The sequence below is a fragment of the Oncorhynchus mykiss genome, chromosome 2, assembly GCF_057628025.1.
Source record: "Oncorhynchus mykiss isolate SJ-2025 chromosome 2, ASM5762802v1, whole genome shotgun sequence".
Lineage (NCBI taxonomy): Eukaryota > Metazoa > Chordata > Actinopteri > Salmoniformes > Salmonidae > Oncorhynchus > Oncorhynchus mykiss.
Genome location: NC_143023.1, coordinates 84,243,821 through 84,258,102, shown reverse-complemented (window position 1 = coordinate 84,258,102; position 14,282 = coordinate 84,243,821). Strand labels below are relative to the sequence as shown.

Below are 14,282 nucleotides of genomic sequence, written 5' to 3'. Positions count from 1 at the left end.
GGTGTCAGCAAAATAACCTCTCACTCAACGTCAACAAAACAAAGGAGATGATCGTAGACTTCAGGAAACAGCAGAGGGAGCACCCCCCTATCCACATCGATGGGACAGCAGTGGAGAAGGTGGAAAGCTTTAAGTTCCCCAGCGTACACATCATGGACAAACTGCACCTCTCAACCTCAGGAGGCTGAAGACATTTGGCTTGTCACCTAAAACCCTCACAATCTTTTACAGATGCACAATTGAGAGCATCCTGTCGGGCTGCATCACCGCCTGGTACGGCAACTGCACAACACCGCATCACCTGGGGAAAACTACCTGCCCTCCAGGACACCTACAGCACACAATGTCACAGGAATGCCAAAAAGATCATCAAGGACAACAACCACCCGAGTCACTGCCTGTTCACCCCACTACCATCCAGAAAGTGAGGTCAGTACAGGTGCATCAAAGCTGGTCCATCAGACTGTTAAACAGCCATCACTAACACAGAGAGGCTGCTGCCTACATACAGACTTGAAACATACAGACTTGCTTTGTCACTTATTGAGCATCCTAAGTATTTTATATTTTTTGTGGTCCACTTAAAGGATTGCTGTATATCATGAGTCATTATTTTTCCTATTGCCATTATTTCATTTTTTTACACGTTAATTTCAGATCCTGAGATTTTAGAATATATAATAGATATATTTTTAGCGATGGGGGCATTGAGTTTTCAATATTGGTCAAGTATATCAGGAGATCATCTGCAATAAGTTTAGTTTATATTCATGTTTACCAACACTGATACCTAGTTACATTTGGGTCCTGTCTAATTATTTTTGCAAGTTGTTCAATTGACAGTGCAAACAGAAGTGGGAGAGAGAACATCCCTGTCTTGTGCCCCTTTATAAAGCAATTTCAATGCTCTAATCGCTAGTGGAATGTCCACTCACCGTTACTGCTCCCAAATATATAAAGCTACAGCCTACCATCGCCGCTGATATGGCCAATAGTGACTTTGCCAAGTGAAAGGTAAACAAACAAACTGATTCAGCCCACGGACAGCGATCTGAATTCCCGTGATATAACAGTTAGGTCCAACAGAGAAAAGTGGAAGACACATTTTTTTTAAATAAATCATAAATGAAGAACAATAAGCAGTCTTTTTAATTAACTTAATGTTCTTAAACAGGCTTCCTACAGACACTGAAACATTTCATTCAACGGGCATCGCAAATAATAAGTCCAAATGTTTCACAGAAGCTAGACAAAGATGTCCAATGTCAATTTTAAAAAGGGAAACGTCTGTTGATTGTTTTGCTACTTGTGATATTTTAATAAAACATTGGTGATGTACATAAGGCTACTGTGTGCGCCTCTGCTGGCAAAACCAATGCCATAGCCAATTGCGTTCCCGCTAAGACCAGCTTTGGTCAGTCTTAAATATCCCTAGTTGCATTTACTGAAATTGGCATATTGGCGTATGTTTTTTAGAACATACCTCCAATATTTCCACCCCTCCCACCTCAGAGCAAGCGAGCTGATAGAAATAGAGCCCACAATGTCTTTGAGCTGGTGATGGATTTCAAAAGTTCAGTAAATGGTCAAAAGAGACGGCACAACAAACCCTGTCACCAATAAAACCACATGTGAGCATACAGTGTGATGCAGCAGAAGAGCTTGGGCCAAATTGATTTCAATTAATTTGTGGAATTGAAATAGAAAGGGAATTGAAAATAAAATGAACTGCCATAATTTAAATGGCCTTTTCCAGATATGAATGTAATTCCCAGTATAATCCCTTCATTGACTGAGTATGAAATCTATGTCTGAACACTCTCCATATCCTTCTCGCTTGCTACGTTCAAGAACGTCAAACATGAACAGACAAAAAGCACTTTCTCAACTTAATTAGTGGAAAACCTCTGCAAGAACCTGAATCAATAAACCTATGCTGATAATTTTGGTCTTGAATGAGTGACCACTGATCTAAACAGACTTGTATGCTGAGACCAGCACTTAGGTTGTATTACCGCAGCACACACAATTTCACAAACCACACATTTAAGCCATTACTCCCTGTCACTCCCCAAGCCTCAACAATTACAATTAAGTCAAGCAGATCCTGCTTCTTTTCTCTCCCAAATCCAAAGCAAGCCACTACTGCTGCTGCATTCACACACAGTAACCCAATTAGTTTCGAACTTTCCTGGCCAACCGACTCTCTTGAGGAGCTTTTCTTTCTTTCCACTTCCCGATTTATTTCAGCAGACGCTGCTCTTAGAGAGTTCTAGCAGGGAGAGCACAGCGACACGGCCAGTGATATTTTAGTAATAATAAATGTGTGAGCTAAGTGCTTCTGATATAAATGGGTTGTGATTAGGGGTGATTCCAGATGATCATCACAAGTGGGGGTGAAATCCAAGGAAGGAGTAAGTGACTGGTAATGAAAACAGAGCATTAGGAGAAGCTCTATTTTAGTTGACTGGAGTGCTACAGTGTTTTCAGTAGGTCTCCACTTACGTGCACAGTGAAGTTGGTGGACTCCTGTGCGCGTCGGCGCACTTCGGCGTATGCCATGGTAAGGCCTTTCTCAATGCGCTCGCTGAAGTTGCAGACTCGCACGTCGACGTGGCTGGGCACAAACTGCAGCACTGGACAGGGAAACAGAAGGGCAAGGTTAAGTCTAAACATTCAAACACATCCTGCACAGCGCAGAAGACCCAAACAAAAAACTGGCATACCATTCTACTGGGGAGGCACTATTAAAATCTCTATTTCAGAAGTGGCTTGTATAGTTCCACACAGAACAGTGCTCTTACCTGAGTGGACTTGGTACTGGTGGTCTGGTACCTTCCAGTAGTGTGAGATGGGCTGGAAGCGTCGGCCTGACTGGCGCAGGGCGTTGATGACAGATATGGCTGTGAACACCACGGGACCCGACACTGCCCGGAACACAAAGTCTGGAGGGCTCTTAGCAACCTTTACCAAGACACAGAAAATACACAATTATAACTTCTCTTCATTGCAAATAATAGTTACTCATCTAGTTTAGTTTAGATGGGCTGTATTTGAAGTCTTTCAATTCAACTGTCTTTTTGTCTTACTTTCAATATCTACCATCCTCCAAATGCAGTTGAATATATCTTATTCATCAGGCTAAGGGTGGCTACTTTGAAGAATCTCAAATATAAGATATATTTTGATTTGTTGACTTTTTTGGTTACTACATGATTCCATGTGTTATTTCATAGTTTTGATGTCTTCACTATTATTCTACAATGTAGAAAATAATAAAAAAAAAATAAGAAAAACCCTTGAATGAGTAGGTGTCCAAACCTTTGACTGGTACAGAAATAGTTTAGTGCTTAAAATAAGGGGATAAATGTTTAAAAAATGTTTCCTGATCTTTCTTATATCTCTCAGACATAGGACAGACACTTCAGAACAAACTTCCTTTAAATTTATTGGTGACTATCTGTTGTTCCATGTAGGGAATCTGTTATTCAATGCGTTTCTATTGGCTAATAGCAGTAATGCCAAAATCAATGTTTCACCCAATAATGTTCTAATAAAAAAATTCTAAATCAAATAGCTAAATATTCCTTGGTATTACTATCTTAAAATAATTCCATATGTTATTTTAGCACCCCCGCAGCTTAGACAGAGCTTAGGCTCCAAAGGGTTAAAACTCAGAGCATGTTGCACAACAGCTGTTCAGAGGTTTCTTTAGGGGGTAAGCTATGTAATGAAAAGCTAACAGTGTCAGCACTTAGAGGTTAACTTTAACTGTCACGTTCTGACCATAGTTCTGTTATTTTATTATTTGTTTTAGTATGGTCAGGGCGTGAGTTGGGGTGGGCAGTCTGTTTGTTTTTCTATGTTGGTTTTTGTGTTGGGTTTCACTTGGGTTTCACTTTTGGTTTGTGGGTGTTTGTTTCCGTGTGAGTGTTTGGGCCACACGGTACTGTTTCGGTTTTGTAAATTCACATTGTCATTTATTGTTTAGTGTTCTGAGTTTTAATTAAATATCATCATGAACACTTCCCACGCTGCGCTTTGGTCTGATCCTTACTCCTCATCAGACGAAGAGGAGGAAATCCGTTACATTAACTTTATAAAGACTAAAGAAAAAGGCTGCTGTTATTTCTATCCATTACATTAATTATTGAAGTTAAGTTTAAAATCCCAATAAAAGGTGCCCATGGTGCCCCATCATAATGTACCTGCAGTTCAATTGACTTATTGAATTCAGTCTTCAGTATGTCTCGGATTTGGGATTTGGCATATCCAACAGTGGCTCCAGGGGGAAAACCTGCAGAGGGTGGAAGCACATCTCATCTCTATCATGTCTAATTGAGAACATCTTGTTATAGATTAATTAAGTGTACAATATTTTCAAAACATTAAATCACAAACCATGATTTTCATATGAAAAGTGAAAGAATAACACTTCAGAGTTGACAATTATATCTTCGTAGCATTGATCAAGTTGACAACCCACACAATGTTCCTGTCATTAAAAAAGTATATCAACACGACAAAAAGATCATTCAACTTACCGACTTTAACAAAGTACACAGGCTTGGAGACATTACAGAGGTACTGGCGGCCAATGGTTGTAGGCGGGCTTTTTGTGGTTGTTATGTTTAAGGGGGTGGTGGTGGTAGTGGTGGTGGCCAGAGCAGTGGTTGTAGAGGCCTTAGTGGTGATGGTGGTGGTAGTAGTAGTGGTGGTGGCAGGATCAGTTGTGGAGGGGGTGTCTACGGTGCTAAGTGTACTCTGGCTGACGTTTGTCACTGCTGTGACAGGACTATCCGTATCAATACCTTGGTCAGCCATGACTGACACCGGGGGAAATGTGGTGGCATTTGTGGCTCGCTCTGTGGGGCCTGAGGTGACATCGGGGGGTAATTCTGTTTGACCAGGCACTGGGGTGAAGGCGACAGAGGTGCTGAGGAGGGCCGTCTCTGTGGCGGTGGGGGACACATACCACTGGATGTCTGTCTCAGAGGCCATAGCACTAGGCTGCACAGACACTAATACAGAGCTGCTGTCCAGTCCGACACTGGAGGTGGCCACAGGGCTAATCCATTCCCCGGAGAACACCTGACCAGTGACACCCCACAGGGAGGAAGACAGGTCCATGGAGGGGGTTGGCGCTAATGAAGGCTCCAGGAACGACACTGAGAAATTCAGAGAAGTCATCTCCGTGGCGTCTGCTGTGGTCGTATTGAGAGGCTCTGAGCCAGATATATCAGAGGACTCTTTAATCCAGGTAGTGTTGTCAGAAGGCTGGACCTCCACTCCATAGGAGGCTGTGAGCATGTGGCTGGGGTCCTCAGTTAACGTGCTGGTGGCCATGATGTGGATGGTGCTGATGGACATCAGGGAGAAATGTCTGGAGGTGGTGGTCACATTGGTGCCTCTGTGTTCTTCAGAGTCATCCTTGGTCAGCTGGATGGTGTAGTACTCCAGGCTGTTCATGTCTGGTAGGAGAAGGTCTGTTGGTTCAACAGTGAAGGTATCTGTCCAGTCTACGCCTGAACCTTCTGGTAGACTACCTTGAGGTGTTAGTGTTGAGGCTAGCATTGAGTGACTGGGATATGGATGGATAGAGGGAGGAACATATGTGGGGGCCACACTTCTAACACCAGAGCTGAGATCTGTTGTAGTGAGACTAAGTGAAGACGTCACGTGACGCATCGAGGAGAAGGACACGCCAACCCTGGAGGGGAAGGAGGTGTCGTAGCGTTCCGCATTGGAGTCCTCCAGGTCGTACATGTCCGTGGGAAGGTTGGTGACCAGGGAGAAGTCGTCGCCCTCCGAGCCCATATAGGTCACGGTCTCCGGGTGGTCTCCGGAGCCCCAGTCCACCTCCATGGTGTTGGTGGGGAAGAAGTCCTCAGTAGGGACCATGGTGGGCTCGGCTGAGGAGGACGTGGTCTGTGGGCTCAGGAAAGGCACATAGCTGGGAGCCAGCTGCATTTCAGGCGATGGCTTCAGGAGCATGTAAATACCTTGGGCAGCATCATCCTTCTGCATGAGCTCACTGCTGGGGCGCAGGTGATCCAGATCGATTAATCTACTGGAGGGCTCGCTGTGATCCAGCGAGAGATCGCCTAAACTCAGGGACACATCTGGATTAGGTCTAGACTCTGGGCTGGCTTGGTCTGATAGGGCTGCTACATCTGCCAGATTGTCAACAGGCAGTCTAGGCAGGTTGAGGGGTCCAACAGGAAGTGATGTCATAAGTGCAGGAGTTCTCTGTTTTGATGGGTCTTGCTGGTTGATGGGGGGTAATAATGGAGGTTCATCTGAAGCTCTTTCATTAGAGTTTGGGACAATAAACTGTGGAGACGTAGTCCCACTGGTGGCTGTAGAGAAGTTCAAGGGTGTTGTGGATATGTTGGACTGTGGTCCGAGAAGCTTCTGGTGTGGTACTGTAACAAGGGTTGAAGAGGTAGCTGCCATGGTTGAGATAGGCCCAGAGAGCTTCATGTCCCTTGAGAGTCGGGCTGGGCCTTCAGGGTGTTTCTGAAGGACAATTTCAGGCTCCGAAGAGCTAAAAGGGGGAGTGGACAGGGGGTCACTAGACCTAGAAGGTGATTCAAGTGGTAGGGGACCAGGTGAAAGGAGAGCTATAGTTGTAGTGTCATCTAGGTGCTCAGAGGCATCAGTGTGTGAAACTAATAAGGCTGAGGGTGATTCAGTCCAGCTTGGTACTTCTTCCTGAAACTCTTCCAACATGGTGGGATCCAACGGAGGCCAGTCTACTGAAAAAGAAATGACAACAACATATCAAACATGAACTAAGACTGCACTGAAATATTTGATCATCATTGCGACGCCTAGAGTACTGTGGAAAATAGCCTGCTCTTCAAATTGACTAAGAAAGAAATATGATCTCATTGACGATTTGTTATTGCTGTTATTATATGGTGAACCTTTTTTTATTTCATTTTCTTGCTTAGTGAGTTCTGACAACAACCTTGGAAATGACCAAGAAGGAAGCCATCCATCACTCTTCAAAGAACAAAGTAGGCTATAAATGTTGAACAAAATTGCATGATCAAATCAAACGACACTGTAAGGTTGTATTCGGCGCATGTGACAAATCCAATTTGATTTGATTAATAGGATAGGTCTCAAATACGTTCTATCAGGCTCTTTAGCCTTTAGAGTAGCAGCCCACTGGGCAAAAACTGGTGGAATCAACATTGTTTTAACGTATTGTGACGTGCAATCTACGCAGAAAACACATTCCATTTGAAAAATTCATCAATGTAAACTGTTGTTTTGAGGGTCAAATTTACACCACAGAATTATGTCATCATGGTAACCAAATTTCAACATAGAAAAACAGTGTATGAAATATGTTGAATTTGTACCTTTAAACTTATATCCACTATCAGAAACAAAACTAGACTGGGCAGCACCTCCTACTGGATAATTGATCTATCTACAGCTACCCTTAGGTCTCCCATCCAAGGTTTAAACCAAACCCAGACCTGCTTAGCTATGATATTTGTCACTGACTATTACCAATGTGCTATTGTGAGAATAACCGCACGAGCTCCACTTAAACGAAATCAATTCACTGTTGCTATTGAATACATTCCAAAAGGTAGGTTTAACAGAGCAAATGAAATGCGAACATATATTATCAATCATCAATGATGTTATTTAGGCTTATGTAGCATTTGCAAAGTCAACAACAGTAATTGTTTGAATTCAACAAAAAATAGACTAAACGCAGAATTCAACAAAATATGACTAGGTTAATATGCCTGAGGGTTTCAAGCTCTGGTTGATTTTGATCCATCATATCATTTGTTAACTTGTGCACAAGTTAATACACTAGTTATTGAATTTCAAAAGTGACATTGCATTGTCTTTGGTTGTCAACACAACCACATATATAACCATTTTAAGGAGATGTATCTTCTGCTTGGATAGTTCCATCTGTGTCACTGACTTAATTCCAGTTTGTCTACAAATAAATAAATGAAATATGTTAGATTCACATCTTCATCTCAATCAAATCATATTTGATTTAGTCCTATTCTATAACTTAGAATTTTGGTTGAGATGGATACGTGAATCCAACATATCAATTATGAATCGCCTGAAAAACTAGCCTTCTCAAAGTAGGCCACGTGCAAAAACACACCAGCCAACATTACAATTCCACTTATAGGCTGTGACATTGTGTTTGTGTACTTCTACGATCACTACAGTGCCTAGTCTAACTAATGCAGTACCATTTGCCAAAGTGGCTGTAAAATGTATTTTGAATAACGAAACAGACACAGTCAGTGTTCAGTGAACGGATGCAGCCACAAAGTGGACCACAGAAATGACATAAAAGTAATCCCCAGAAACATCATGGAACAGCTTTAGCCTAAGCAGTAACAAATGGGTTACACAGGGCACATTTTGCGATGGTGTGCTATAATGCCTTTAGTGTGTACAATAATTCAATGTGTGTGTGTATAGCCTCATTTCTTTCGTGTGTGATGATGATACTGAGATGTATGGGGACCATATGTTCCACAGTAAAAACCTTAGGACATTCTACCTTAAGGGTCCAAAATGAGCTACTGACTGAAGCGCTCTAGTAGGAACAACTAGCTACTGTAAAATGTTCTGGTGCTTGACCTTGGAATGATGGATGTCCCCATTCTACCTCACCAACAAGCAATTGTAGCTATTATACAAAAGCCCTCACAAACCTACAGTTACAAATTCTAATGATTTTTTAGGGTGGGTTTTGTGAGGCACTGCAGTGCTGTTACGGCCAATATGTCTTCGCTGAGGCAGTGAGTACATTTCTGACACACTTGCCAGACGATAGAGTGCCAACTGCCTTTTTCTAAAGTAATTTGCTTCTTGCATAACTTAAGCATTATGCATGACTAATTGGGAACTGCCATGATTACACAAGTTAGAGTTGAATACACGTGTGTTGTCTGTGTGTGCGTGCGTATGTGCTTGTGTGTGTGCGCACATGACGTGTGTGTGTGTGTGTGTGTGTGTGTGTGCGCTTCCGGGGCAGGATCTGTGTGAGCTGCCAGGAAGCCATGGGTGCCACGCTACAACACTTTGAATAATTCACAGTAAGCCTTCAAATTAGGTTCCAAAGAGCTGTATCAGTTTGCCTAGTTTATATTCTGATTCTATAAATCCATTAGCATCGCACTTAAAGTCCAAACAAAGGCTTGTTCTGGGTAATGTTGGATCAGGGAACTTTGAGAACCAGAAAGCGAAACTATACACTGAGTGTACAAACCATAAAGAACACCTTCATAATATTGAGTTTGCCCTCAGAACAGACTCAATTCATCGGGGGATGGCCTTTCCAAGGCGTCGAAAGCGTTCAACATGGATGCTGGCCCATGTTGACTCATGGCTGGATTTCCTTTGGTTGGTGGACCATTCATGATACACACAATAAACTGTTGAGTGTGAAAAACCCAGAAGCATTGCAGTTCTTGACACAAACCAATGCACCTGGCATAAGTTCAAAGGAACTTGAATATTTTGTCTTGCCCATTCACCCTCTGAATAGCACACATACACATTTTATTGTACCTTTATTTAACTAGGCAAGTCATTTAAGAACAAATTCTTATTTATAATAACAGCCTACCTCACCCGACACTGGACAATTGTGCGCCACCCTATGGGACTCCCAATTACAGCCGGTTGTGATACAGCCTGGAATTGAACCAGGATCGGTAGTGACACCTCTAACACTGACATAAAGTGCCTTAGACCGCTGCACCACTCAGGAGCCCATACACAAACCATGTCTCAATTGTCTCAATGCTTAAAAATCCTTCTTTAACCTGTCTTCTCCCCTTCATCTACACTGATTTAAAGTGAATTTAACAAGCGACATCAGTAAGGGATCATAGCTTTCACCTGGTCATTCTGTCATCGAAAGAGCAGGTGTTCATAATGTTTTGTACACTCAGTTTATGTTGTCAGATAGACAGACCTATGGTGGAAAATTGCAAGATTATGTTATAATACTTTTATTGCATCAAATGGTTGTTTTATGCAACAGAATAGAGGATTCTTATAACTATTGTGTGTGTGTGTGTTCTACTCAGGATGGGCCTCTGGGAGATAACACTGACAGGAGATTTACAACATCTTCTGGGTGATCAAATCTAAAGAGCATTCCAGAGCATGAGTTAATGTTTCTGTTCTATACCGTACCAGGGCAACATGGGGCTCCAGTATGCAGTTGGGGGGCACGGCACTGGTCTCTACACAATGAAAACTGTTGACACAGCAGATACTGTCTGCTATGAATTCTAGGTATCTTTAATACAGATCTTAACCTTGTGACCCATTCTATACATCTGTTGTTCGTCATGTAGGTTGAAAGGGGTGTATCTTGGCAATAAAATACCTTTGTACTTTTGTCACGGGGCTCTCAACAAATCACCGGAGCGTGAATCGTTGACCAGCCATCATTATCGTAGACTACTCAATTGATTCAATACAACATTGACCTGCTCCCTTATTAATAAGTGATTAAAGATTTAGTTTAAGTATAACTCTGACTTGTGTGAGAAGTTTGTCTCTCCTCATTTGATAGTAAAGAAATGAACCACCACAGACCACTAGGCAGATCAGACAGCTGAGTGAGGTGACCACCTAATGGTAAATGTGATGCTATCTTGTAGGACGTAGACTGTCAACATGAGCCTTCTGGAGGAATACTGTGTCAGGTGTATTTACACTGAGATGAACTGTCAGGTGAGATGGAGAAATTATTGTCCACAATTTAATTTGAGAGGACGCTTAGAGAAATGTTCGAAAAAAAGGTCTGTTCAGAGCCTGACTAGGCAATGCTAGCAGCACAGCCACAACCAGACTCATCATAGTGACTCAGTAACCACCTGCCATGTGTCTGCTCTCTGTATGAGCTCTCTGTGCACATCCAAGCAACCACAGTACCAGCTGAAAATATACAGTGCCTTCGGAAAGTATTAAGACCCCTTGACATTTTGTTACATTAGAATAAGTCAAAAATGTATTAAATAAAAATGAATCCTCAGCAATCAACACACAACACCCCATAATGGCAAACCGAAAACAGGTTATTTAAACATTTTTGCAAATGTATTAAAAATAAAAACAGAAATACCTTATTTACATAAGAATTCCGAACCTTTGCTACTGTATGAGACTCTAAATTGATCTCAGGTGCCTCCTGTTTCCATTGATCATCCTTGATGTTTCTACAACTTGATTGGAGTCCACCTGTGAAGGTGGAACACAGAAGCCCTCCATCATTCTTAAATTGAAGAAGTTTAGAACCATTAAGACTCTTCCTAGAGCTGGCCGCCCGGCCAAACTGAGCAATCGGGGCAGAAGGGCCTTGGCTAAGGAGGTGACCAAGAAGACGATGGTTACTCTGACAGACCTCCAATAGTTCCTCTGTAGAGATGGGAGAACCTTCTAGAAGGACAACCATCTCTGCAGCACTCCACCAATAAGGCCTTTATGGTAGATGGATGTCACTCCTCAGTAAAAAGGCACATGACGGTCTGCTTGGAGTTTTCCAAAAGGCAGCTAAAGATTCTCAGACCATGAGAAACAAGATTCTCCGATCTTATGAAAACAACATTAAATTCTTTGGCCTGAATGCCAAGCATCACTTTCCGAAGGCGCTGTACAAGAAAACTCTTCAACACACACATCATCATACAGGCCAAACTACGAGAACCACTGAGTGATCTAGCCGAATAACCACAGCTGCTCAGACATCTAGAATGGCTATGATGCATTTGAACCTTGTTTGTGGAGATGAACTTGAACTCAATCAAGTGGTTATTTCGGGAAAGCTCATCTGCTTTCCTTCAGTGCTCCCATTCAAATCACTATGTTAGATCTAGACAGCGGCTGGCTGCACCTAAGAGGAAAACATTCTAAATGCTATCATAGGGCACCTTAATCAGGCCAACATGTTCCTTTTTCTTGGGCCTCCTGAAAATGAGTCTCTACTGCCAGTGCCTGCATATTCCAGTGTACACTAGCTAGCAAACCGCAACATGGCGTCACAGCGTGCCAAGCGTTTGAACGCCCAGTAGCTGGGTAACACTCCCCCACCCTCCTCCTCCTGACCATTAATAAGACACAAGAGATAAAGAGGCTGGGTGGCTGGCTGATGGGTGCTGGGACGGAAGATCTAGTGAGCCTATGAGGACATTGTGCTACTAGGCTGAGGCACCACAAAAGGCAAGCAGATGATTCAGCACTACTCTGCCTGGTCTCAGGGTCCCTGCTGGATGACTGAGCCTAGCTCTCAGGCACAAGTTCAGTGGAGGTGAGTAACTACTGTAAAAAAGGCACATTGCTCACTGTGTTGCAGGTCTTATGGAAGTAGTAGTCTAACATAAAGCCAAACATGAAGGCTACCTCTGAACTTTGTCAATCACTATTTGGACCATTGCTGATTTGATTCATTCTTGGCTCTGTGTTTTGGGACATTAATGAGCTGCTTTCAACACTAAGCCCATCTATCCAGAAAACATTTGAGGTCCCCTGGTCTCTACAACAGGTACAGAAATGAAGGTCAGAGGCTACTTGGAGTTTATGGAACACCAAACCATCACCGCATCACCCCTGTGCGGTGCAGGATAAATGTATTTACTGTTGCAATTAGGAAAATCAGCTACGCTCGGATTCAGTGGAGGCTGCTGAGAGGAAGACGGCTCATAATAATGGCTGGAACAGAGAGAATGGAATGGCATCAAACATATGGAAACCATGTGTTTGATGTATTTGATACCATTAAACTGATTCCGCTCCAGCCATTACCACGAGCTCATCCTCCACATAAGGTGCCACCAACCTCCTGCTATTACTCCTGCTATTGCTATATCTTGGCCAGTTCGCAATTGTAAATGAGAACTTGTTCTCAACTTGCCTACCTGGTTAAATAAAGGTAAAATAAAAAAAATATAAAAATTACTGACACATCTTTAAATCAGGTCACCATCTTAAAGGTGAACAGAGGTGAACAGAACCTAATCTGTATTTTTTATGTAAATGGTTTGTTATATAAGGGCCCCAAAAAAAAAAAAAATTCTCCATTTTTTTCCCTCACTTGGTTTTGAAAAACTTACCCCAGCAGCAACTGACTTCCTGAGCCTCATTCTGCAGTTCCAGGGTGTGCGAAAAACATGAAAATAAGACTACAAAAACACCCAAATACATCCTTTTACAAACGGCAAAGCTCTCAGTATTGTGATGCAGGTTTTTAAAAAGCTGTATACAGGAAATTGTGTCAATCTAAAATGTATCCACAATCCATTTTGTGAAAAACAAGTACATTTTCTGTCTGTGCATATTGGCGTGCATTTCCTGTAACTGGCATGGAACAGGCACACGGATGCCCCCTTGGAGTGACCACATGAAATATTACATAATCGCAACACAAATGTCAAGTGCTGAGCTGGCAAAAGGAGCATGCCATAGGACAGGCTTGAAGTGTGAAGGTGAAAGGAAAGGCACTGGAGCAACGAACTGCCCTTCTTGTCTCTGACTGGCCGGTTCCCCTCTCTCTTGGATTCTCTGCCTCTAACCCTATTACAGGGGCTGAGTCACTGGCTTACTGGTGCTCTTCCATGCCTTCCCTAGGAGGGGTGTGTCACTTGAGTGGGTTGAGTCACTGACGTGATTTTCCTGTCCGGGTTGGTGCTCCCCCTTGGGTTGTGCCGTGGCGGAGATCTTTGTGGGTGTGGCTATACTCGGGCTTTCCTCAGGATGGTAAGTTGGTGGTTGAAGATATCCCTCTAGTGGTATATCCTGCCTGTTTGGCCCTGTCCTGGGGTATCATTGGATGGGGCCACGGTGTCTCCCGACCCTTCCTGTCTCAGCCTCCAGTATTTATGCTGCAGTAGTTTATGTTTCGGGTGGCTAGGAACAGTCTGTTATATCTGGATATATTAACACGGTGTCCTGTGTTAATTTAAGTATGCTCTCTCTAATTCTCCCTTTCTCGGAGGACCTGAGCCCTTGCTGTCCGCAGTCCACCTGGCCGTGCTGCTGCTGCAGTTTCAACTGTTGTGTCTGCGGCTATGGAACCCTGACCTGTTCAACGGACATGCTACCTGTCCCAGACCTGCTGTTTTCAACTCTCTAGAGACAGCAGGAGCAGTAGAGATACTCTGAATGATCGGCTATGAAAAGCCAATTGACATTTACTCCTGGGGTGCTGACCTGTTGCACCCTCGACAACCACTGTGATGATTATTATTTGACCCTGCTGGTCATCT

General features: G+C 43.0%; 1 protein-coding gene across 4 annotated transcripts in view; it reads right to left on the bottom strand.

The window, feature by feature from the left end:
- The window catches only part of LOC110498007 (UPF0606 protein KIAA1549), an 83,515-nt gene that overhangs the window by 37,689 nt on the left and 31,544 nt on the right, over positions 1 to 14,282 (bottom strand). For 3 of the 4 annotated variants that reach the window (XM_036957279.2, XM_090209957.1, XM_090209966.1), the window contains exons 3-6: positions 4,545 to 6,758; positions 4,209 to 4,297; positions 2,805 to 2,964; positions 2,506 to 2,636 (exon numbers count right to left, since the gene is read on the bottom strand). In XM_036957279.2, coding sequence (XP_036813174.2) covers positions 2,506 to 2,636; positions 2,805 to 2,964; positions 4,209 to 4,297; positions 4,545 to 6,758 — 2,594 coding nt within the window. The remainder of the gene's footprint in view (positions 1 to 2,505; positions 2,637 to 2,804; positions 2,965 to 4,208; positions 4,298 to 4,544; positions 6,759 to 14,282) is intronic. The other variant, XM_090209949.1, reaches the window with a different exon arrangement.